A 25,962-nucleotide genomic window follows, 5' to 3' on the forward strand; every position below is an offset into this window, starting at 1 on the left:
CCACGCCCTGCTGTTGATGTCACATCAGCAACCCGCAGACTGAGAGGAGGTCCAAATAAACAATGTCCCTCTATGATTCCTTTCTGAAGCTCCTGTCAAAACAAATAAGTGTAAGTGTGTGTATGAATATATTGTGGTACCTGTCTGATAACGGCTTTGACACAGACCAGTGGAAGTCCCATGTAATTGGATTTGATGATCCACTTCAACAGCTGATGACCTAAAACCTCCAGAACCATACAGACATCTGAGAGATGATGAGGAAAATACAGACCACCGTACAAGGAGATGTGAGGACAGACAGGCTTTAGAAGGCAGAGAGACAGAGACAGGTGAGGGCAGACAGACGGACGGACGAAGGAGAAAGGACAGAGACAGGCGAAGGCAGACGGAAGGAAAAGGACAGAGACAGGCGAGGGCAGACGGACGGACGGACGGGAAAGGACAGACAGGTGAGGGCAGACAGGCGGATGGTCGGAAAGAAAACAGAGACGTGAGGGCTGACAGACGAATGTGAGAATGAACTGATAAAGGATACGAACTCCGTTGACTCCAGAGATCTTGAAGTCGTCGATGAGCTGGACAATGGTTTCTCTGTAGGGGTCAGAGGGGTCACTGTCCCTGACCTATACAAACACACATCACATTTCGCACAACATTCCACAATGCAAAGTACAGTAAACTGTCCACAGCCACCAACAGACTACTGCAGCATTCTATGAAAAAAGGTGATCTTCAAACTCAGCTGAAAAAGTTCCCTCCGATCCCATTTGGTAGTTTTTCTGGTATGATCCAAATAAACAAAACAAATTCCTGAGTTTTCCAATGTTTTGTTAAGGGGATTAAAGAAAGCGAGGTGCGAACCTGTCTGATGCTACAGATGGTGACTGAGTGTGGAGACGTGACACAGATAAGGTGGTGGCTCACTTCCTGCAAGAGTGTCGATTTATTGAAAACTTACACATCGCAGCAGCTTGATCTCGTCCAGAGCTGTCTCAGTGTAATGTGGAGCGCTCTTCACCACCTTAAGTGCCACAAAACGCTTCTTCCTGAGCAGACACACAGATTCAATCAGTAGCGTGAACTGTACAGTCTGATCCATCGAAAATAACCAAATAAAACCATCCAGATGGAATCTTTAGGAGTGAAACGTTTAACAACTAAACCCCAGTTACTCACCAGCGCATTAAGTGAAGGGATGATTTTTAATGATGCACCAAGTGTGTTTGTATTTTGACCATTCTGGAAGATGGCAGTGGAGGACAGACAAAAAAAAAAAAAAAAAAAAACATCTGAAGATTTACAGTGTGTGCATCATCCTCTAATCTCCTGCCCACACTTAGTTACACTTATAGACACTCATTTATGCCAAAAATTTGTTAAATACACAACTTTTGTAACTAGCCCACTAAAATATACAATCCCAAATCATAAAAAGTTGTCTTTCTGCTCAGAACACCAAACGAAACATCTCAGGTGTCATTTTGTCTTATTCTTCCTGCAAAAACTTCTTAAGGTGTCCAGCACGATGCGGTCATCGTCATTGCATTTTTCATTTCAAAATTCTCCACATTCTGCACCTGGGACAGGTCAGGCCAGTCCAGTATCCATAGCCTCTTCTGCAGCTATGCCTTTTTAATGTGTGCAGAATATAATGTGGTTTTTTGGTTCGAGTTGTTCAATAATGCCTGGGCGTTTCTGGAAAAGATGTCACCTTGAAGGCAGCATATGTTGTTCTAAAATCTCAATTTACTTTTCTCCCTTAATGCTGAATTTGCAGAGTGTAACTGACCTAACAATGACATTGACAACACCAGATCTTGACAGACCCTAACTATAACAGGCTGGACTTTTTTTTTTCTTTTCATCTTTGGTCCAGAGCACACAGTGTCCATTTCTTCCATAAAAAGACATGGAATACCAATTCATGTAACCACAATACACGTATCCACCGAGTGATGGGTCCAACCCTGAGCACAGAGAGGTCCACACCACTTCTCAAAAAGTGTAACAAAGTTTCTTTTTGTACAGTCAAGATTTAAGTGGTATTTGTGAATTTAACTCCATATTGTAGTGCTTAAAGGTTTTCCAAAGTAATCCCTTACCCATGTGACTATATCAGCTATTGATGAATGACTGCTGTTGATGCAGTGCTTAGGCTTGCACCGTTACACACTGAAATTCCTCCAGATCTCTTAAATCATTTAAGGATATTCTGCATATTAGAAGGAGAAATATGCAAATTACTTCCAATATTTCTTTCTTTGTTGCCCCCATCCCAACTTGTTTTGGAATGTGTTACAGGCCTGAAATGCAGGAATGTATGTATATTAAATGAAAATAAGCAGACCACACAAATCATGAAATATCTTGCGTTAATGTCTGCAATGAAACATAAATCAAAGTACAGTGCATTCGGAAAGTATTCCGAACACTTCACTTTTTCATTTTCAGGGTTCTAGCTAGGATAAAATTTTAGCGTAGCGGTAATGTCGAGGGAGCAAAGCGACCGGGGGGGGGATGGTGCAGAAAGGGGACAGCTTTTGAAAATTTAAGCTAAAAATTGGCCATTCTAGGGGTACCCAAAGGGAAAAAGCCAGGTACGACAGCCCAAGTCCCTTCATCATGTCCAGAAGGCTGGGGAAGTTTGTTGAGTGGGCAATCTCATTCTGGGTTAGCCAGTACATTGCCCTCAGTGAGGCAGTCCGAGTACGTGGACATTTTTAAGTCAAGACTTAAAACCTATTTTTATTCTCTTTCTTATGAGTAGTTTTTATTTTATGTTTTATTCCTTTACTTCTGTTTTTAATTAGGTATTTGATTTTTATTTATTTAGTTTAATTTTTTTTATGTTGAACAGGCACCTTGAGATGGCTTTTGTTGTAATTTGGTGCTTTATAAGCTGATTAAATTGAAATTGAACATTTTATTGCGTCTTAAAGTAAATAAATATGAAACTGGTTACTGGATCCTTAAACTCTGGACATAAACTCTACATGGTGGATCCTTGATCTTTGGACATAAACAGAAATAAAATCTGTTAGTTTTTGTCAAAAGCATTTCCTTTCAGACATTATTACTGGCATGAATGTATTTCCATACCTATGAGCTGAGCTCTTACAGCTCGCTGTTCTGCACGTCAAGTTCATAAAGAATGCAGGATGTCTCATTCTGGGAGGAAAAAATGTTTTAGTCGATTGTAGTTTATCGTCTGTATTGCAACGTTTGTAAGAGGTGTCATTTATTTATTTTATTTAAAGCGGCAATTCGTTTTGAAGTTATTAATTCCGAGCGGACTCTGTCTCAGCAGAGAGCCGTGGAGCATTTGGAGCTGTGACAGCGGAACGGAAGACGATTCTCGTTTGTTTACTGCAACAAGACAAGAGTCCCAGTTAGTGACTTTAATACACACAAAAGTGACTCATGATATTTTCATGGCTTTGAGTGGGGTTAAGAAGCGGACTTACCGCTTCTGAAGAGCAGCGAATCAAAGAGCCACGAGCCATTGAATCGAAGCATTGCTTCATTGTTTCACGCTTCAAACTGGAGTCACGCTGCAGAAACAGTTGATTACAGACCCGTTATGCTGTACTGAAAATGAGCGTTGGTCCAAAATTATAGCGCAATGGGCCGTAACGCAAGTTTGCGCTAGCTAGAACCCTGCTTTTGTTATGTTACAGCCTTATTCCAAAATGAAGTAAATAATTCCCCCCTCCTCAAAATCCTCACAATACCCCATAATGATAACATGATTTTTTTTTTTGCAAATTTATTATGACAAAAAAAAAAAAAAAAAAAAAAAAAGAAATCACGCGTACATAAGTATTCACACCCTTTGCTCAATACTTTGTTGATGCACCTTTGGCAGCAATTACAGCCTCAGGTCTTCTTGATTATCATGCCACAAGCTTGGTGCACCTATCTTTTCCAAAACATCCTCGCTGCTCCTGTCACGTGATTTGCTAAATCAGGAATGTCCAGCCAACTGGAAATTAGCAATCAATTTGGCATAACTAATAATTTTAAAATTGTTTTTATTTTGCAGTATACAGATTTTTGTTTGCAACATGTAGTTTGACAGTACAATAGTCCAAGTCTCGACCTATATGGATTTTTTGGGGACTGATGGATACGAATATTAGTTACGCATAGAGTCCAACTGGAAAGTATTCACAGCGCTTCACTTCCTCCACATTTTGTGATTTTAAAGCCTTATTCCAATATGGATTAAATTATTTTTTTCCTCAAAATTCTACTCACAATACCCCATAAAGACAACATGAAAAAAGTTTTTTTTTTTTTTTTTTTTACAAATTTCTGAAAAAATAAAAAACTAAGAAATCCCTTGTACATAAGTATTCACAGCCTTTGCTCAGTACTTTGTTGATGCACCTTTGGCAGCAATTACAGCCTCAACTCTTCCTGAATATGATGCCACAAGCTTGGCCTTTTGGCAGTTTGACCCATTCCTCTTTCAGATCTCTCCAGAGATGTTCAATCGGATTCAGGTCTGGGCCACTCAAGGACACTGAGAGTTGTCCTGAAGCCACTCCTTTGATATCTTGGCTGTGTGCTTAGGGTCATTGGCCTGCTGAAAGATGAACTGTCGTCTGAAGTCACGAGCGCTCTGGAGCAGGTTTTCATCTAGGATGGCTCTGTACATTGCTGCATTCATCTTTCCCTCAATCCTGACTAGTCTCCCAGTTCCTGCTGCTGAAAAACATCCCCACAGGATGATACTGCCACCACCATGCTTCACTGTAGGGATGGTGCCTGGTTTCCTCCAAACATGGTGCCAAAGAGTTCGCTCTTTGTCTCATCAGTCCAGAGAATTTTATTTTGTCATGGTCTGAGAGTCCTTCAGGTGCCTTCTATCAAACTCTGGTGGGCTGCCATGTGCCTTTTACTAAGGAGTGGCTTCCATCTGGTCACTCTACCATACAGGCCTGATTGGCAGATTGCTGCAGAGATGGTTGTCCTTCTGAAAGGTTCTGCTCTCTCCACAGAGGAATGTTGAAGCACTGACAGAGTGACCATCGGGTCTTCGTCTCCTCCATGACTAAGGCCCTTCTCCCCCAGTCGCTCAGTTAGACAGGCGGCCAGCTCGAGAAGGTTCCTGGTGGAGCCAAATATCTTCCATTTACCGATAATAGAGGCCACTGTGCTCAATGGGACATTCAAAGCAGCAGAAAAGTTTCTGTACCCTTCCCCAGATTTGTGCCTCAAGACAATCCTGTCTCAGAAGTCTACAGACAATTCCTTTGACTTCATACTTGGTTTGTGCTGACTGTCAACTGTGAGACCTTATATGTAGACAGGTTTGTGCCTTTACAAATCATGTCCAATTTACCCTAGGTGGACTTTTTCACATTGTCATTATGGGGTATTGTGTGTAGAATTTTGAGGAAATAAATAAGAATTGAATCCATTTTGGAATAAGGCTGCAACTTAACAAAATGTGAAAAAAGTGAAGCGCTGTGAATATTTTCTGGATGCACCGTAAGAATTTTCCATAACTCCCCAACCTTTTCTGATTTGGGAATAGATTAAACATGGGTTATGTTGCAGGTTTGATCTTTTGCAGGAAATATCATCTTGGTGGCAATTTAGTCAAAATTCAATCTGCAGTGTGATGAATAATGAAAATAAGGGTTGCAGCTGTAATTCTGTGTTTTGTGTTTCGTACTGCAGGTCCCAGCAGAGCCAAACTGTCGAGAAATGTCCCCAGCCTAGCTTCCTGACCACATGATACCTCCCATTAAACAGATCTCCAATCTTGACTGGGTAGTAACCACCTGCAACAGATAAAGATGTAAAACAAATGAGAATTCAGGCACAATCCCTTAAAGACAGGGTGAAAAAGATTGTCCACAATATTTATCAACCTATTTCTACGCACCAGGTCCAGACGAAGAAGTTAAACTAGATAATGTCTGTGTCTCAAGAGTTTATAGTTTACCTTTACAGTAATCTGACGGATCTTCCTGCTCCTCATCATCAGAGCCCAATAGGTGTGCAGGGGGTGGGGTTAACTCTGGAGGAGGCGGGCTCAAATTCAGAGGGGGTGTGATCACTAGAGGATCAGAAGGCGCCAGCATTGGTGGCAGGGGAGGAGCAATGGGTGTGGCCATATAGTCTGGGGAGCAGAGGAAAGAGGAGGTACAAAGCGGACTGTAGAGGTGGGAGGAGGCACTGGAGGTGAATGTTATGGAGGTCAGTGGAAAAGGGTCAGCGTGGGAGGGGCTTAATGGAGGAGAGGGATGAGGTTTGGCAGGATGCCGAGAAAAGGGTACTGGTGACTGAGAAGAATTCTGGGTAATAATTGTATCTGAAAGTGGAGGAGATTTAGGGACACTGTAGGTGATAATCTGGTCTCCGGATGGAGGTGACAAATAAGAATTCTGGGTAATAATTGTATCTGAAAGTGGAGGAGATTTAGGGACACTGTAGGTGATAATCTGGTCTCCGGATGGAGGTGTCAAATAAGAAGTCTGGGTAATAATTGTATCTGAAAGTGGAGGAGATTTAGGGACACTGTAGGTGATAATCTGGTCTCCGGATGGAGGTGACAAATAAGAAGTCTGGGTAATAATTGTATCTGAAAGTGGAGGAGATTTAGGGACACTGTAGGTGATAATCTGGTCTCCGGATGGAGGTGACAAATAAGAATTCTGGGTAATAATTGTATCTGAAAGTGGAGGAGATTTAGGGACACTGTAGGTGATAATCTGGTCTCCGGATGGAGATGACAAATAAGAATTCTGGGTAATAATTGTATCTGAAAGTGGAGGAGATTTAGGGACACTGTAGGTGATAATCTGGTCTCCGGATGGAGGTGACAAATAAGAATTCTGGGTAATAATTGTATCTGAAAGTGGAGGAGATTTAGGGACACTGTAGGTGATAATATGGTCTCCGGATGGATGTGACAAATAAGAATTCTGGGTAATAATTGTATCTGAAAGTGGAGGAGATTTAGGGACACTGTAGGTGATAATCTGGTCTCCGGATGGAGGTGACAAATAAGAATTCTGGGTAATAATTGTATCTGAAAGTGGACGAGATTTAGGGACACTGGGGGCGGTAATGTGGACTCCGGTTGGAGGTGACAAAGAAGAATTCTGGGTAATAATTGTATCTGAAAGTGGACGAGATTTAGGGACACTGGGGGCGATAATCTGGTCTCCGGATGGAGGTGACAAAGAAGATTTCTGGGTAATAATTGTATCTGAAAGTGGAGGAGATTTAGGGACGCTGGGGGTGATAATCTGGTCTCCGGTTGGAGGTGACAAAGAAGAATTCTGGGTAATAATTGTATCTGAAAGTGGAGGAGATTTAGGGATGTTGGGGGCGATAATCTGGTCTCCGGATGGAGGTGACAAAGAAGAATTCTGGGTAATAATTGTATCTGAAAGTGGAGGAGATTTAGGGACGCTGTGGGCGATAATCTGGTCTCCGGTTGGCAGTGACATGGAGGAATTGTAGGAAATATTCTCTTTACATAAACAATCTATTTGGCTCTCAGAAAGACTATGAGTAATATTTTGAGGAGATCTATGAAAAGAGTGGGAGGAATTTGTGAAAACAGTTAGCGGTGACTGAGTGGGACAGTGGGAAGGAAATTGGGAGGCAGATGGAAGAGACTGCCTGAGAATCTGGTAAGTCCCTGAAGGCAGCACATTAGTTTGTAAGGTGTTTCCAAATGACTGAGATGGTAAAGGAGCATTTAGAGGAGGCGGAGAGACTTGGAGGGTTTTCTGACGCGGAGGAGAGGTTTGAAGGGCATTCTGAGGTGGTGAAAAGGTGGGTCTTTGGCAGGACACGGCAGCAGGTTCTGGTGATAACATTGTGGCATATGGTCGTTTTTCTTGGGGTGGGGGCATGGTGCTATGGGTATCTTCAGGTGCCATTTCACCAAGCATCAGCATGGAGGAGCTTGGACCATTTAGGGGCTGTGATTTGCCATTCTGATTGGGATTCTGTGGCAGTGTTGCAGGCAGGTTGCTCTCAGCATTGAGAGTCTGAAGGTCACAGAGGTCATCAAACCTGAAATGGAGAGAAAAATGTTAAAATAAATAAAAAGCAAGAGAAACTCCACTTCATCAGGATGAGACCAGAGGAGGAAACAGGCAAAACTTTATGATGTTCTTTGACATGAAGTGATAAGGACAGGCTGTTTTTGGTCATAGTAAGAGCAGTGAGGAGTAAATTACTGTTGATCTGGCTTGAAGTGATTTCAGATAAATCCCCTAATAAGCAGAGCATTGAGGGAAGTGGGACGGAACAGCTGGAGGAATCGGTGAGACATTAACCCTCTCCCAGCAGTTTGAGTCCTGTAATTTCTTATATCGGGTGATCCTCGTCAGTCTGGGTCAAACCCAAGTTTGAATGTTTTTTTGTTCTTTTTCATGAAAGCTCTGAATTTTTTTTTTGTATTGGATTAATTATTATTTTAATTAAATAAAGAGGATTTGAAGCCACAGTCATGTACTGTATATACACACACTGGACAAACGCTGTGCGATGTCACCCGTAGGTTTTCTAAAGAGACCCAGAACAGTTGATATGAAGCCCGTATGTGGAGGTGACGCGTAGGTGGCTCAGTGAGTTACAAGAGAAGCTTGAACACACTCCTCTCTTCAGGTCTGAAGCATCTGAGATAACAGGCTACCCTGGGTTCGAGTATTTATTCAATCATATTTTTAGGGACTGTGCAGTGGTTCTCATAGCAGTTTGCTTTGGTGTGAACATTAAGTGGTTATGAGCTGCTTATTTTCTCATAATCATGCAGTAAGTGGACCTAAGGGATGAAGCTACCAACAGCTGCTAAAAGTGCTAATCATTTATTTTTACACACCCACAGATAGCAGTGGAAGACATCAAACGGAGAACACTTTTCACTCATGGTAACAGCAACATGACACTTAACAAAACTCACTAAACCAATAGGGCAACACAGTCTCATTTGAACCCCTGTGTGATATCATGGGATTTGACCACATCCAGGGACAGCCTGCACAAACACAGGAGAGACAAATCCCCGGGCGGAGTGTGCGAGTTTCAGCACAAACCATTCAGTCCGGCAAACTACAAAGCATACTCACTGCCACCTCGCAAACGTGCCGATTTAAAATGGTTTCTACTGAAACCCCCATCCTCTGAATGGTTTGTGCTGACACTCCCACACTCTGCCTGGGGATTAGTCTCTCTCCACAAACAGCATCGCTTCTAACAGAAAAATGGTGTACTGTTTTGTTTTCGGGTGCAATCACAGAAGCAGTCGCGAAAAGTAGAGTTTTTCTCAGCTCCCAATGGAGAAGGGAAGAGGAGGCAAATGGAAGAGGTTGTGTATTAAGTGTTAGCCTACACACCTAGCTAGAGTAGCTGCATTCTCTCGCCTCAATATGTTTGAGCTGCGGATCATAAATAAACCAAAATATGTCCAGTTTCCACGGCATTGTCACTTTTTCCTTGCATTTTCACTTTGTTTGCTATGTAATTTACCCAAAAACTCAGAGAAAGTGCCATGTTTCTGATGGGGACGGATGAAGGCTGTGTCTACATGTACAAAAATTGCGCCATGCGCATCATAATTTACACCTTTAGCACCTGCCCTCAAACGAGACTGCGGTGCCCAACTGAACTACAAAAATCACAATAAATCAATAACACTAACGACACTAATTTGAACCACAATAACATGTAAAACTCTAAAATCCAGAACTTCCATGGTGCATTGTAGCACAACATCCACTGTTCACAGTTTTTGCAGCCTTCATCCTTGACCCAAAACACATAAGCATACCAAAAGGCAAATGTCAGCTCTCCTCAGTTTCTCCGTGATCAAAGCCATACACTCGCACACATCAATTTATTTTAGTTATACTGTGCCAAATCACAACAGTGCTGCCTCAAGGCGTTTCACCGAACTAAGGGCCCTGCCACACACTGACGATTTAGCCAGCATATGAAAAATGTGCTGAACACGCTGAATAGATTAGACAGAAATTTATTGATCCCTTGGGAAGACTCCCTCAAGGAAATTGAGGTTCTAGCAGCACAGAGAGTATCAAAAGTGAAAGTATATATATATATATATATATATATATATAAAGTTTGCAATACAAATACCAGAAAAACTGAGCAATACTGGTTTATTGGCTACTACTGTTCCTTTCATTCCTGACCTTTGTCTTCCTGTTACTCCTCCTCCTCCTGAGTGAGGAGTTGTACAGTCTGATGGCCTGAGAGACAAAGGAGCCTTTCAGTCTGTTGGTCCTGCACTTAGGAAGGAGCAGTCTGTGGCTGAAGAGGCTCCTCTGGTTGCTGATGATGGTGTGCAGAGGGTGACTGGCATTGTCCATAATGTCCAGTAGTCTGTCCAGTGTTATGTTCTCTGCCACCGTCACCAGAGAGTCCAGCTTCATGCCAACCACGGAGCCAGCCCACCTGATCAGTTTGTCCAGCCTGGATGTGTCCTCCTTGGATGTGCTGCCCCCAGCACACCACGGTGTAAAAGAGGACGCTGGCTACTATGGACTGGTAGAACATCCACTGGAGTTTCCTGCAGATGTTAAACAGCAACAACCTCCTCAGAAAGTACACCCTGCTGGTGTAGAGTTGTCCAGTCCCGTTTGCTGTCCAGCCACAGCTGAGGTACTTGTAAGAATCCACAGCCTCCACCTCAGCTCCCTCGATCAAAATTGATCACGGACTCAGTCTTGACTTCCCAAAAATCAATGACCAGCTCCTTTGTCTTTGATGTGTTGAGCTGTAGATGGTTTGTGGCACCAGGCAGCAAAGTCCTTCACTAGGCTCCTGTACTCCTTCTCTCTATCATCCCTGATGCTTCCAACAATGGCTGTTTTGTTGTGCATTTTCGATTTTTGAGACATATTGCTTTAAGTTTTCTGTCTTGACGCTTTGATGTCTTCCTTGGTCTACCAGTATGTTTGCCTTTAACAACCTTCCAATGTTGTTTGTATTTGGTCCAGAGTTTAGACACAGCTGACTGTGAACAACCAACATCTTTTGCAACATTGCGTGATGATTTACCCTCTTTTAAGAGTTTGATAATCCTCTCCTTTGTTTCAATTGACATCTCTCTTGTTGGAGCCAGGATTCATGTCAGTCCACTTGGTGCAACAGCTCACCAAGGTGTGATCACTCCTTTTTAGATGCAGACTAACGAGCAGATGCGATTTCATGCAGGTGTTAGTTTTGGGGATGAAAATTTACAGGGTGATTCCATAATTTATTCCTCAGAATTGAGTGAGTCCATATTTTTTTCCCTCTGCTTGGTCTAAAAAAGTAACCGTTACTGACTGCCACAATTATTTTTCCTGATTTCTTATAGTGTTTCTTAAAGCCAGAAAGTTGCCATTTGAAATGACTTTAGTTTTGTGTCATGTCTGTGATCTGATTTTTTTCTACAAAATTAAACAACTGAATGAACATCCTCCGAGGCCGGTGATTCCATAATTATTGCCAGGGGTTGTAAACATTAGCAACTACATTCCATTCAGCAGCACTCTGGGATGTTTCCACAATGCTTCTCAACACTGTCGGAAACACAAGTACTTTGTTTTCAGCAGTCTCCACAGCTGTTTTAATTTTCAATTTCAATTTATTTTCATTTATATAGCACCAAATCACAGAGTTGCCTCAAGGTGCTTAACACAAGTAAGGTCTAACTTTACTAACCCCCAGAGCAGCAGTGGTAAGGAGAAACTCCCTCTGCAGAAGAAACCTCAAGCAGACCAGACTCAAAGGGGTGACCTTCTGCTTGGGCCATGCTACAGACATAAATTACAGAACAATTCACAAAATGAATATACAGGAAATACTGTTGGTGCACAGGACAGGAGGGTCTCCAGCACAAATACCACACCCATCTCTGGATGGGGCTGCACCTTTAAAAGGAAGAAAAAACAGAATCGGGCATCAGAAAGACAAGAAATACAGAATAATTTGTCAGCATTAAACAACAAGAAAAGCTAAGGAGCTCGCCGGCCACTAGCCCTAAGGTCCACTAAAAGATCCAGATTTTAGGTAAAGTTGAGACCGCGGCATGCTTTGTTTACTAATAAAATGATTTAAAAGAGTAAAAACAGTAGAACTCTACTATGCCAGTATGCTAGCCATCAGTGGTGGGCACAGCTAATCAAAAAATTAGCTTCAATAACTGGTAATCAGCTAAGTTTTATTTATTTATTTATTTATTTATTTTTTACGCTAAACTGATAAACTGCCTAAAAAGTTATTGGAAGCTACAGATAACTGATAATGAACACCATGTTCGAACATAAGGATGCTCATAAGTGTACGTGGTACCAGAGCACCCTAGGCTGAAGATCGATTTTGTAATCGTATCATCTGATTCGAGGCCGCATGTTCTGTACACTCGGGTGAAGAGAGGGGCAGAGCTGTCAACTGATCACCATCTGGTGGTGAGTTGGATCAGAGGGTGGGGGAGGACTTTGGACAGACCTGGCAAGGTCAAACGGATAGTGCGGGGGAACTGGGAACGTCTGGAGGAGCCCACTGTCTGGCAGATCTTCAACTTACACCTCCGGCAGAGCTTCTCTAGCATCCCTGTGGAGGATGGGGGCATTGAACCAGAATGGGCAATGTTCAAAGCTTCCATTGCTGAAGCGGGGAGCTGTGGCCTAAAGGTCTTAGGTGCCTCAAGAAGCGGCAACACCTGAACACCGTGGTGGACACCGGTGGTCAGGGAAGCTGTCCGACTGAAGGAGGAGTCCTTCCGGGATATGTTATCTTGGAGGACTCCAGAGGCAGTTGCAAGGCACCGACAGGCCCGAAGGGTGGCAGTCTCTGCTGTGGGGGAGGCAAAGCAGCGGGTGTGGGAGGAGTTCAGAGCAACCATGGAGAAGGACTTTCGGTCGGCACCAAGGTGCTTTTGGCGGACCATGGGGCACCAAAAAAAAAAAAAAAAAAAAAAAAAAGGGGAACCATCCAAGTTGTCTACAGTAAGAATGGGAGTCTGTTGACCTCAACTGAGGATGTAATCTGGCGCTGGAAGGAACACTTTGAAGAACTCCTGCATCAGACCGGAGCATCCTCTATAGCAGGGGCAGAGCTGGAAGCTGATGGATGATTTTTTAATCAATTTCCTTGGTGGAAGTCACTGAGGTAGTCAAACAACTCTGCAGTGGCAAGGCCCCAGGGGTTGATAAGATCTGTCCAGAAATGCTGAAGGCTCTGGGTGTGGAGGGATTGTCTTGGATGAGACGTCTCTTCAACATTGCGTGGAGGTCTGGAACAGTGCCTAAGGAGTGGAAAACTGGGGTGGTGGTCCCCATATTTAAGGGGGGGACCAGAGAGTGTGTGCCTACTACAGGGGCATCACACTACTCAGCCTCCCTAGTAAAGTCTACTCCAGCGTGCTGGAAAGGAGGGTTTGGCTGATAGTCGAATCTCGGATTGAAGAGGAACAGGTTCCGTTCTGGTAGTGGAACAACCGACCAGCTCTTTACTCTGACAAGGATCCTGGAGAGTGCCTGGGAGTATGCCCACCCAGTCTATATGCGTTTTGTGGACTTGGAGAAGGTGTATGATCAGGTTCCCGGGAGATACTGTGGGAGGTGCTGCGGAAGTATGGAGTGAGGGAGTCCCTTCTCAGGGCCATCCAATCTCTGTACTCGCAAAGCGAGAGCTGTGTTCAGCTGCTCGGCAGTATGTCGGACTCATTTCCGGTGGAAGTTGGCCTCCGCCTTGGCTGCGCCTTGTCACCAATCCTGTTTGTGATATTCATGGACAGGATATCGAGGTGTAGTCGGGGGGAGGAGGTTTTCCGGGCTCAGGGTCTCGTCACTGTTTTTTTGCATATGATGTGGTCCTGTTGGCTTCATCGGCCGGTGACCTCCAACACTCACTGGATTGGTTCGCAGCCGAGTGTGAAGCAGCTGGGATGAGGATCAGCACATCTAAATCTGAGGCCATGGTTCTCAGCAGGAAACCAATGGATTGCCTACTCAGGGTAGGGAATACGGCCTTGCCCCAAGTGAAGGAGTTCAAGTACCTCGGGGTCTTGTTCACAAGTGAGGGGACGATGGCGCGTGAGAATCGGCACAGCAAGGGCAGTATTGCATTCGCTCTACCGTATTGTTGTGACGAAAAGGGGGCTGACCCAAAAGGCGAAGCTCTCGATCAACTGGTCAATCTTCGTTCCGACTCTCACCTATGGTCACGAGTGTTGGGTCGTGACCGAAAGAACAAGATCGCTGGTACAAGTGGCCGAAATGGACTTCCTCAGGAGGGTGGCTGGTGTCTCCCTTGGAGACAGGGTGAGAAGTTCGGTCATCCGTGGGGAGCACGGAGTAGAGTCGCTGCTCCTTTGTGTTGAAAGGAGCCAGATGAGGTGGTTCGGGCATCTGATAAGGATGCCTCCTGGTTGACTCCCAAGGGAGGTGTTCCAGGCACGTCATCTGGGAGGAGATCTCGGGAAAGACCCAGGACTAGGTGGAGAGATTATATCTCCACACTGGCCTGGGAACGCCTCGGGATCCCGCAGTCAGAGGTGGTCAATGTGGCACAGGAAAGGGAAGTCTGGGGTCCCCTGCTGGAGCTGTTGCCCCCATGGCCTGAACCCGGAAAAGCGGTTGAAGACGAGTGATGAGTGAACATTAACACACAGATGCCCAGAGGGGATTATGGGTAACTAAGCCTCCACTCATACTGATTGGTTGATTCATTCATTCTATGTAAAAACCAACAGAAGTGAATCGATGTAACGTGTTGCTGTTTACAAATAAATGTGCTTTTGTAAAATATGTCATTTTTTTCATTTGTATAGAAAAAAGAAATTTTCAAGATCCCGCAAGATAGCACCTAAGCGCATGCGTGATGACATCACAACTCTATCGGGTTAGGGAGACAAGGTTTCTTTCAATAACAAGAACTGTCAAAAACGTTCGTGTGTGGTTGGAGTTGTGTGGCGATAGGAATCGCCTTTTGAATGCTTGAATAATGATGTCAGTCGCACAAAGAAATCAAATAATAGTGAAAACATGTTCGGGGCGGTGTCATAACGCACCAATCAGTCGCTCCGTGAGGTGTCATAACATCAAGCTTGGTTCACATGGCAAGATAATTAGGCCGATATCGGACCCAATCTTCCCCTTCCGACAATCTTAAGGACGCCCCAACAATCGTGATGACGCTAAATATAATCTTATCAGATATTCCTGCCGTGTGTGGTGTGTTAAGAAGGACGTGAGGAGCTAAATGTGACATGCAGCCAATCAGAAAGCGAGGTGTTTGACCTGGGAATGTCCGTGTGTGAAATCTGTTTGTGTGTGTTGTTTTTACCGTGTGGCTGACACCACACACTGTACAACTAAGCCTGTCAGATCTATGATTTGTTTTTATCTCCACGTGTGGGGTCTCTCAGGTTTTGGAAACCTACAGATAATTTTAAAATCCTGTGGTCGAAAACACTGCGATATAACTGGTCACCAGTAGATGGCAGTGTTCTATGCATTTTGACGCCGGTTATATCACACGGCCTGAATCACAATTTCGGCTTTTGGAAAAGCCACTTGGGCTTCTTCTGGCACTTTACATAAAACAAACAATAACGTTTATAAACCCAGAGAATATATTCACGAGAGTTTTAGGCACAATATACAAAGATTTTAATGCTGTTGTCCGTGTGGAGCCTGATCAGAGTGTCTCAAATGCATTTCTCCTGTCATGAACTTTTACCCATAATGCACTGCACACACACCATGTCCACACTAAAACCTTCAAAATTAGAGCATTACTTTAAAACTAAAACATATATCTGATATTTTCACTTTATAAAACTTCAGACGTGACCTTAATTTAAATAACTTGTCCGAAATTAGTTTGGTTAAAATTCTAACCATAAGTTAAAACTCTATGCCTCTTGGAGGACCTGGGTGCTATTGTCAGCGAATTAGTATGGGGTCAAAAGAAATCTTTTTTTCTTTTCTATGACCAATTCTCCTTTGCCTGCAGAGGATAGAGCAGTTTATTCTGGAACCAGCTCTTCTCTGTTTGTAGTGGATAGAACTGCGTATCTACTACAAAAAACTATGTCTGCAAAAATGTTAGCGGTCTAAAAATGATCAGACCTAAACTTATGGGAAGATAATTGGTCCGATGATGGTTATCTGAAAAGCTAATCCGATAATGATAATTAGCGGTCAGCAGAACTGTGCCCACCACTGCTAGCCACACGAAAGGGAAAATAAGTGCGTCTTAAGTCTGGACTTGAAAATCTCCACAGAATGACTGTTTTATTGATGCAGGGAGATTATTCCACAGAACAGGTGCACGATAAGAGAAAACTCTGTGACCAGCAGACTTCTTATTCACCCAAGGGACACAAAGTAGTTCTGCACCTTGAGAACACAAAGCCCGGGCTGGTACATAAGGTTTAATTAGGTCAGCTAGGTAGGGAGGTGCCAGTCCGTGAACAAGTTTATAGAATAGTAGCACAACCTTAAAATCTGATCTCACAGTAACAGGAAGCCAGTGAAGAGATGCCAAAATGGGTGTAATGTGGTCAAACTTTCTGCTTCGTGTCAAAAGTCTGGCTGCAGCATTTTGAACTAATTGGAGACCCCTAATGCTCGACTGCGGTAAACCAGAAAATAGAACATTGCAGTAGTCCAATCTAGAAGAAATAAATGCATGGATGAGCATCTCAGCATCAGCCATAGACATAGACAGGATAGGATGAATCTTCGCTATATTTCGCAGGTGGAAGAAAGCAGTCCTCGTAATATTTCTCATTTGGAGGTCAAAGAACAATGTAGGATCAAAATTACCCCAAGGTTCCTCACTTTGTCAGTGTGATGTATGACACACAAGACTAGGCTAAGCGTTAACTGGTCAAATTGATGCCGATGTCTCACTGGACCAAGAACCATCATTTCAGTATTATCAGAGTTTATAAGTAGGAAGTTTTTAGACATCCAACTTCTCACTGATGCAAGGCAATTTTCTAAGGAGTTTATGTGAATGAAATTACCAGCAGTTATCGGCATGTATAACTGAGTATCATCAGCATAGCAGTGAAAGGTAATCCCAAAACGCCACAATATGTACCCAAGGGGTGCTATATAAAGGGAGAAAAGCAGGGGGCCTAAGATGGACCCCTGTGGAACCCCAAATTTCATGTCACTAAGTAGCGTTACTGTACAAAACAAAGTGAGAACAACTGGTCAACTATAACATCAACCATGCAAAGGTACTCCCAGTAATCCCAAACTGATTTTCCAGCCTATCAAGTAGAATATGATGATCCATGGTATCAAATGCAGCACTGAGATCTAACAGCACAAGAACCACAGTGGTGTCCGAATCCATTGCAAGCAGATCATTCACTACTTTAGTGAAAGCCGTCTCTGTGGAATGACATTTTCTAAAAGCAGACTGCAGTGGCTCAGAGATTGTTCTCAGTAAGGTGGTCCACTTTTTCCAGAATTTTAGAGCAAAATGATAGATTTGATATCGGACGACAGTTTTCAATACAGTAGAGTCAACATTAGGTTTCTTAAGTAATTGTTTAATCACTACAGATTTGAAACATTTAGGAACAGATCCAGAAATTAAAGAAAGATGAATAATTTCCAGCACAGTCGGCCCAAGAGCAGGCCACAGGTCCTCAAACAGTTTTGTTGGTATAGGATCAAATAAACAAGTGCAAGAACCAAATCCAGGGTATTTCCACTAATGTGCGTTGAGTCCCGAATGCACTGCCGAAATCCTAATGCATCCACAATTTCCATAAATGATTTGCAGAGGGAATCAGAAGGCTTATTTATAATCAACGGCAAAGTCACCAATGATCAGAATGTTATCTGCACTAGTTGACAAGTTAGAGATGAACACACCAAATTCATCTAGAATTTAAATATGGGCCAGGAGGCCTATATACAGTGGCAAAGTAATATGGCTGATTTTTATTCTTCTGACCTTGGCAATGCATAATATCCTGAGCAAAGCGGAGAATCAGATGCTCAAATGAGTTATATTCGTGACCCCCAACAGCTAATAAGCTAAACCTAGACTGAAAAATAAGAATACCCCCGCCTTGCTTCGCATCACGAGGGACATGACTAAATGTATATGCTGGTGGGCAGGCCTCATTTAACGGGAGGACAGCTGTAGGTTTAAGCCAGGTTTCACGAGGGATGTGACTAAATGTATATGCTGGTAGGCAGGCCTCATTTAACGGGAGGACAGCTGTAGGTTTAAGCCAGGTTTCACGAGGGACGTGACTAAATGTATATGCTGGTAGGCAGGCCTCATTTAACGGGAGGACAGCTGTAGGTTTAAGCCAGGTTTCACGAGGGACGTGACTAAATGTATATGCTGGTGGGCAGGCCTCATTTAACGGGAGGACAGCTGTAGGTTTAAGCCAGGTTTCACGAGGGATGTGACTAAATGTATATGCTGGTGGGCAGGCCTCATTGAACGGGAGGACAGCTGTAGGTTTAAGCCAGGTTTCACATAACCCAATCATATCTAAGTGATGATCCATAATTAAATCATTAATTAATGATTTTGAGGATAGTGATCTTATGTTAATGAGACACAGACTAAGGACCTCAGTGGGGTTGACAGTTGAACTGTTTTGGTTTAGGGTGGTTCCAGAGTAGCATATATAAGATGCCTAGAAGTATGTTTAGGTTTGAGACATTCCATGTGATGTGTAGGTAGCAGACACAAAATCTGTGATAATGCTCGAACAACCACTGGGCCATCCTCAATTTCAACATCATCCAATGTAGTAATGGCATTAAATTTGCAAAGCATATCCCTCTAGGATTTTTATGGACAAGTCTACGGAAGTAGGCCACTGTCTCAACTTGTTGAATTTCCCTCCGTGGCAGATAAACTGTACTATCACCATAGTGGATTTTCTGCACTAATTTCCCCGCTAAGCTAATGGATTCCACACCCACATTTGTCATAAGCCTTGCAGGGTCTTTAATCACCTGCTCCGTGGCCTGCTGTAAATTCCTAATGTTATCCTCCCTGTACAGCTCCATCTATGTTCGCAGACAAGATGGCGGCACCTTCCCCAGTAGGGTGGAGGCCGTCCGGCATCAGCAAGCCACAGCAGCCCGAGAATGAAGGCCAGTTATCAATAAAGCTAAAGCCTTGCTCTCTACAAAATTGCAACAGCCACCTATTTAACGATGTCAGCCTGCTAAACGCCTCATCAGTACCCCGGGAGGGGAGGGGACCAGAGACTATTAATCGATGCCGACATCTTTCTGGCAAGGTCAAGTCCTCTCTATGCCCATTTTTTGTGACCTCTGAGTGCTTCTTCCTGACATCATTGGTGCCGACGTGAATAATTATGTGACTATATCTCATGCAGTGTCATGCTTCTGCAGTGTCAGCACCCTAAGATGGGATGCAATGGCAGGAGCTCTGGCCCCAGGAATACATTTAACGTCAGCCGGCGTCTGTAACCTGACTTTGCGGGTGATAGAATCCCCCATCACTAAAGTCTGGCGTTTCAGCCTGGAGACAGGAGTGGAAGTCACTCGTGGGCTCGGAGAATTCACATCAGGCAAATCTAAGGGGGAGTGTTGTGTGGGCCGCTGAAGAGGAGGTACTGCTGGCCCACCACCACCAGAGGGCGCCCTGCCTGGAGTGCGGGCTCCAGGCATCAGAGGGCGCCGCCGCCGTACGAGAGCAGTCAGGGTGACAGCTGTCACCCATTACTGGACACAGCTGACTCCACTCAGCCCGGGGGTATATCATCAGGACGGCGTCTCCACCTCAGTGCCGAGATATCGCCTTAAGACTGAGGTAACGTTCTCTGCATTCATATTCTGAATAACCAGCTAAGACTTGTTAAACCTTTTCAGGACTGCTGACTACTGATAGCTAAATTGCTTGGATAAGTACTCACCTTCCTGCTATACATTGACAAGAGGTGGAGGCGGCTCTTCCCCTCTCCGTTACTGGGTGCTGTCGCATCCACACCTGTGTGTTGTTGCTCTCTCCCGCCAGCAGTACCGGATCCGACGAGCGGAGGCAGTGGCCACCTGGGAATTCGGGACTTGGCGGTTCCAGTATTTCCAGGGTTCGGTGGCAGAGGAGATCTGGGTGGTTCCGGTTCGACTGAGACGGACGTCTCCTACCTTCGAGCCTGCCCACACGACACCAGCGGATTCGACCCCAAATTGTTAATTGTTGTATTCGTTGTGCTCGTTTCACAACAGTAAAACTTGTTATTCACCTTTCTCCATTGTCCGTTCATTACGCCCCCTGTTGTGGGTCCGTGTACCTACACTTTCACAACAGGGAGAACCAATTCACAGTGTCGAGTGTGATCGAGGTACCATAACCGGGCACCAAGCCCTAAGGGGCTTCCTCCGCCTAGCCACAGTCCGAAACCCGTTCTCCACAGCCAGCGTTTCTAGGCTGATGCTAATGGGAACGCTAGCCGGCCCAACACTAACCTCATCTGGAGTGCCCATAACATCTAACTCCACTGAGCTAAGAAGCTGTTCTAACTTATGGACACGGCTCTAAGAGAGCCACCCTATCTTCCAACATCACGCAGGATTTACGGAGGGTGTAGTGTACTTTGTGCACTAAGAAATTCAAGAGTATAGCCAAGCAACCACAAGCTAACCAATAATGAATCAGGTAACCACTCCTAAGTCTAACACAGGATTCAAACAGACGTAAATAAATACATTAAAATTCACAGCAGTTACACTGAAAAACTAACAGAAGTATTAAACAGGTTAAAAAAAAAAAAAAAAAAAAAAAAAACACAGTTATAAAAGTAATGGCGTTGGGGGGAGTCGAAAGCTAACCGCTAGCGATTCACAACAGGACTGTAGTTAAATAAGATTCAGAGTAGATACATTTAACCAGAAGAGTGCTAAACAGAAATAAAAGCAACGTACACAACCGTGTAAAGTTCGGAAGAGCGTCAGAACAGCAAACAAACCACTGGAAGCCACTGGTACGGTGGCTTCCGTACCATTTGTTGCGAATGCCATGTTGAGTCCATTCACGGAAGTGCACAAAGTAATCCTACTGTATCATCGGATGGTCACTAACAGCCTAAATCTTTGTTGTTGTGATTTCTGTGTGTCTTGTAAATGTATCCATATTTGTGAACACAAGGTGTTTGTCTCGGTATTGAGTCAATTCCATCTGAGGCATTCTGAGTTTCATGTGCTGATGCTGTGACATTTTTAGGATGATGCAGATGGCTGCAGAGTCGAATGAAGCAGATTTTAAATCTGCAGTGATGATGCTACTAATATGGATAAAATGACTGACACAGCGAGCCGCTGTGACCGTCTAACAAGCATTGTTGAGGTTTGAACAGCCTGCACCAAAATAGACTTCTGTGAGGGTACATGAGAGAGATGGTGGATCACGGTTCCATCACTGGGTCTATTAATGGAGCAGAGTCACTCGGACTTGACCTCTAATCACGTACTGTGTTTCTGTTGGCGCAAAAACAATCAAGGAAATCTGATCTGAACATGAAATCCTGAGAACCTGCTGAGACTCGCCTGCAGCCTGAAGGCCGGCCAGTGCTGCTGGATCACATAGACAAACTTCAGGTCAATTCGTCCTTAAAATTTCTGCAGTTCAACACAAATCTAACAAGTAAAATAAATTACAAACAAAGCATTATGCTGAGAGAAACCACATTCATAAATACGAGGTCTGTTAGAAAAGTATCGGACCTTTATATTTTTTGCAAAAAACCATATGGATTTGAATCACGTGTAATTGCATCAACCAAGCTTGAACCTTCGTGTGCATGCATGAGTTTTTTCACGCCTGTCGGTTGCGTCATTCGCCTGTGAGCAGGCTTTGTGTGAGCAGTGGTCCACCCCTCTCGTCGGATTTTTATTGCGAATACGAGGTGTCTTATAAAACTAACCGGCAGTTTTATAATAAAAAAAAAAAAAAAAAAACTATATGGATTTGATTGACATGCGATTACACCAATCATGCTTGAACCCTTGTGCGCATGCGAGAGTTTTTTCACGCGTGTCGGTGACGTCATTTCCCTGTGGGCAGGCCTTGAGTGAGATGTGGTCCCGCCCTCTCGGCTGAATTCCTTTGTTTCACACGCTGCTCCAGACGGCGCGCGTTGCTTTATCAAACTTTTTTCTGGACCTGTGAGGAATATCCGAGTGGACACTATTCGAGAAATTAAGCTGGTTTTCGGTGAAAAGTTTAACGGCTGATGAGAGATTATGGGGTGTTTCTGTCGCTGTAAGGACTTCCCACGGAGCGGGAAGTCCTGCAGCGCTTCCAGGCGCCGTCGTCGGCCTGTTTCAAGCTGAAATCATCCTAATTTAAGGCTCTGTTGATCCAGGACGTCGTGAGAGAACAGAAGATTCAGAAGAGGCCGGCATGAGGAATTTATGCGGACATTCCACTGTTTAAGGACATTTTTTAATGAAAGACGTGCGCGCAAATTCGGCGAGTCATTTCTGTGACGACTCGGTGAATCTGTGTGCGCCGCGACAGGAAAAACACCTCCATGTTGAAAACCATTTGTAAAATTCAGGCGGCTTTTGATGGCTTTCAACAAGTGAGTAACTGAGAAATTGTTTAACAGCTTGGGCATGTTCCAACTTGCCCGTTAAGGTTTCCAACGGAGGTGTTTTTCCTGTCGCGACCCCCCGCGGTCGGGTCCGGCCCGACATGCGACTCTGCCCGCACGTTCTTTCATTACAAAATGTCCGTTAACAATGGAATGTCCGAATAAACTCCTCATGCCGACTTCTTCTGAAAGTTCTCTGTTCTCTGACGACTTACTGGGTCAACAGAGCCTGAAATGTGGAAGTTTTCAACTTGAAATGGCGAGACGCTGCCGCCTCGAAGCGCAGATCGCCGTCAGGCGCCGTGGGCCGTCCTTAAAGTGACACTACCAGACCAAAATCTCTCATCAGCCGTTAAAATTTTTACCGAAAACCAGCTGAATTTATCGAATGGTGTCCACTCAGTTGTGCCTTACAGTTTTGAAAAAATTTTGATCAAACAAAGCAGCAGTCTCTGAGCCATTCCTAAACAATGAAAAAAAATCGACGAGGGTGGGCAACTCCTCACTCAAAGACTGCCCACAGGCGAATGACGTAACCGACATGCGTGAAAAAACTCTCGCATGCCCACGAGGGTTCAAGCATGTCTGATGTAATCACACGTGATTCAAATCCATATGGTTTTTGAAAAAAATAAGGTCGGATACTTTTCTAATAGACCTCGTAAATGTCTGAATGATTTGGAGCTTTGCTGCATCAATTTTTTCCAGAAACTGTGAGAGACCTCTAGGTGGACACCATCCGGAAAATTCAGATGGCTTTCAGGGACCATTTTATGGGGATTACACAGATTAAGGAGTGCTCCAGCCGGTTTAAAGACCGCCCACAGCTGCTAAGAGCGCGGCGCACTCCGAGCGCCGATCAACAGGCTGACACCCCGCTGAAACAACCAGATCATTTCCAACGTGAAGGCTTTGTTTATCCGGGACGTCGTCTGACTTCCACAAAAAAGGCATAAGGCGTGGACATCAGCACTTTTTCGGCACATTCCACTGTTACAGGAGTTTTTTTTCATGGAAAAAGAAGCGGACAGATGCGCCACCGTGCCTCTCATGTCACGAGACAAAACCACCTCAGTGTTGGTCTCACAGGACGGCTTTGAGATGGATTTCAGACGGCTGTCGGTGGCTTTTTAGTCGTGCAACTATCCGAGAAATTGTGCATGAGCTGGACATGCCCCAACATGTCCTGTGAGGCTTCATCACAGCGTTGTTTTGCGCCATGCGGCTCCGCCGCGACGCGCGGAATTCCTCCGCTCCTCTTTCCATGACAAAAACTCCAGTAACAGTGGAATGTGCCGTTCATTTCTAAACTGGACGCTGTGTTTTATCCGGGACATCCTCTGACTAGCACAGGAATTGCAGAAGACATCAGCACTTTTTCGGCACATTGAGACAGACATGCGGAGGAATTCCCATAAAATGGACCCTGAAAGCCATCTGAATTTTCCGAATGGTGTCCACCTGGAGGTCTCTCACAGTTTCTGGAAAAAATTGATGCAGCAAAGCTCCAAATCGTTCAGACATTTATTCGCAATAAAAATCCGACGAGAGGGGTGGACCACTGCTCACACAATGCCTGCTCACAGGCGAATGACGCAACCGACAGGCGTGAAAAAACTCACACATGCGTACGAAGGTTCAAGCTTAGCTGATGCAATCACACGTGATTCAAATCCATATGGTTTTTGCAAAAAATAAAAAGGGCCGATACTTTTCTAACAGACCTCGTATGTTAGAGTTTCCCATCCGATTGGCCGTATGAACCAGTTTATACTAAACAATAAATTAAGCCCCCTTGGGCAGTCCCGCCACACCACCACCCCACCTGTGAAATTTTGAGAAGGAAAAGAAAAAAAAAAAAAAAGGTGCATTTTGGTGCATTCTGAGAGCACTTTGCTCAGTTTTTCTTGTTTGAAACACAGAGGGATTTGACTAGAATAAAATATGGCTTAAGTCTTGATTTCATTTAAATTTATTTAATATCTTGTATGTTTTGTCTATAACAAGTTTCCATAAATGAACTGACCGTCTGCATTAACTCTGCATTTAATTCTGCTTTCATTGTTTTCATTTTACATTTTTCAAATTCTCACTGTGTTATAAAACAAATCAATAATTACACCCTTTCTGCTTTTTGAAAATATAAATTAATTAATTAATTTTATTCAGCACACACACACACACACACACACACACACACACACAAAGAATCTCTCATAATACAAAAAAAAAAAAAAACCCTCAAACAAAAGAAAACAAAACCTCAATTTCCCAGTTTTGTGCAACCGAAAGGGTGAAGGCGAAAGCAAAAGCTTACAAATGCTCCCCTTTCACCAGTTGCTATATACACATATGTACACCCATACAACAAATACCAAGAAGACAAGAAAGACAGACAATGTAGATTAATCAGTAAAAGAAAATATCTGAACACAGCAGCACAAAGCACAGATAAAACAGAACAGTAACAAAGTCAGTTAACCTAATTTCTCGTACTATAATAAGAAATGATAGTTTTTATGAAGTATTTTCAAGCCAGCCAAAGTACCAGATAATTTTAATACTATCAGAACAGTTATTCCAGATTTTAAACACCTTTTACGGAGATGCAGTGACTTTTTACAGTAGTTCAAGTCTTTAAGCTGTCAAATACTAATGTTCCTCTCATGTGATAACAGGACTCCCTCATTTTAAACAGTTCCTGGACATGCTGAGGCAAGAGTTTGTTAACTTTATACATGGTCTGTATCATAATATAAATCAACCAAGTCCCAGAACTTCAAGATGTGTAAGCAAAAAAAAGTGGGTTTGTTGGCTCACAATGTTTTTTTTTTTTTGTTTGTTTTTTAACTTATAACTCTTATAGCTTTCTTTTGTAACAGAAATATTGGGTTTGCGTTTGTTTTATATGTGTTTTCCCAAACCTCAATGCAGTAGGTCACATATGGGACAAGCAATGAATGACAGCGTAACCAACGAATGCTAGGAGAGGAACTACTGTGCTTTACACAGAATCGCGATAACTTTTGACATTTTGGATTTAACAATTTATGAGTTTTCCAACTTAATTTATCATCCATAAACACTCCAAGAAACTTGGTTTCGGTTACTATTTCAATTTCAGCATCATTCAATAATACAGTAAGTTTCTACTTAAGTTCCTGGGCTCATTTCTGAATATAATACATTTTGTTTTACCCAAATGAAGCGATAATTTGTTTGAATCAAACCAGCATTTAAATTTTTGTAGCTCCCTCTCCATCATGTATAGGAGCTGTCCCAAATGGTCCCCAATACCAAACACAGTCGTATTATCAGCAAACAAAATACATCTCACAGACTTGGAAACCACTCAACAAAAA

At 43.6% G+C, this 25,962-nt stretch overlaps 1 protein-coding gene across 6 annotated transcripts in view; it reads right to left on the reverse strand.

The window, feature by feature from the left end:
• The window catches only part of srpk3 (SRSF protein kinase 3), a 78,572-nt gene that overhangs the window by 41,852 nt on the left and 10,758 nt on the right, over positions 1-25,962 (reverse strand). For all 6 annotated transcript variants that reach the window (XM_034171821.1, XM_034171824.1, XM_034171822.1 and 3 more), the window contains exons 3-7: positions 5,960-8,046; positions 5,687-5,795; positions 962-1,049; positions 539-626; positions 141-247 (exon numbers count right to left, since the gene is read on the reverse strand). In XM_034171821.1, the coding sequence (XP_034027712.1) occupies positions 141-247; positions 539-626; positions 962-1,049; positions 5,687-5,795; positions 5,960-8,046 (2,479 nt within the window). The remainder of the gene's footprint in view (positions 1-140; positions 248-538; positions 627-961; positions 1,050-5,686; positions 5,796-5,959; positions 8,047-25,962) is intronic.

The sequence above is a fragment of the Thalassophryne amazonica genome, chromosome 6 (assembly GCF_902500255.1).
Source record: "Thalassophryne amazonica chromosome 6, fThaAma1.1, whole genome shotgun sequence".
Classification (NCBI taxonomy): Eukaryota; Metazoa; Chordata; class Actinopteri; order Batrachoidiformes; family Batrachoididae; genus Thalassophryne; species Thalassophryne amazonica.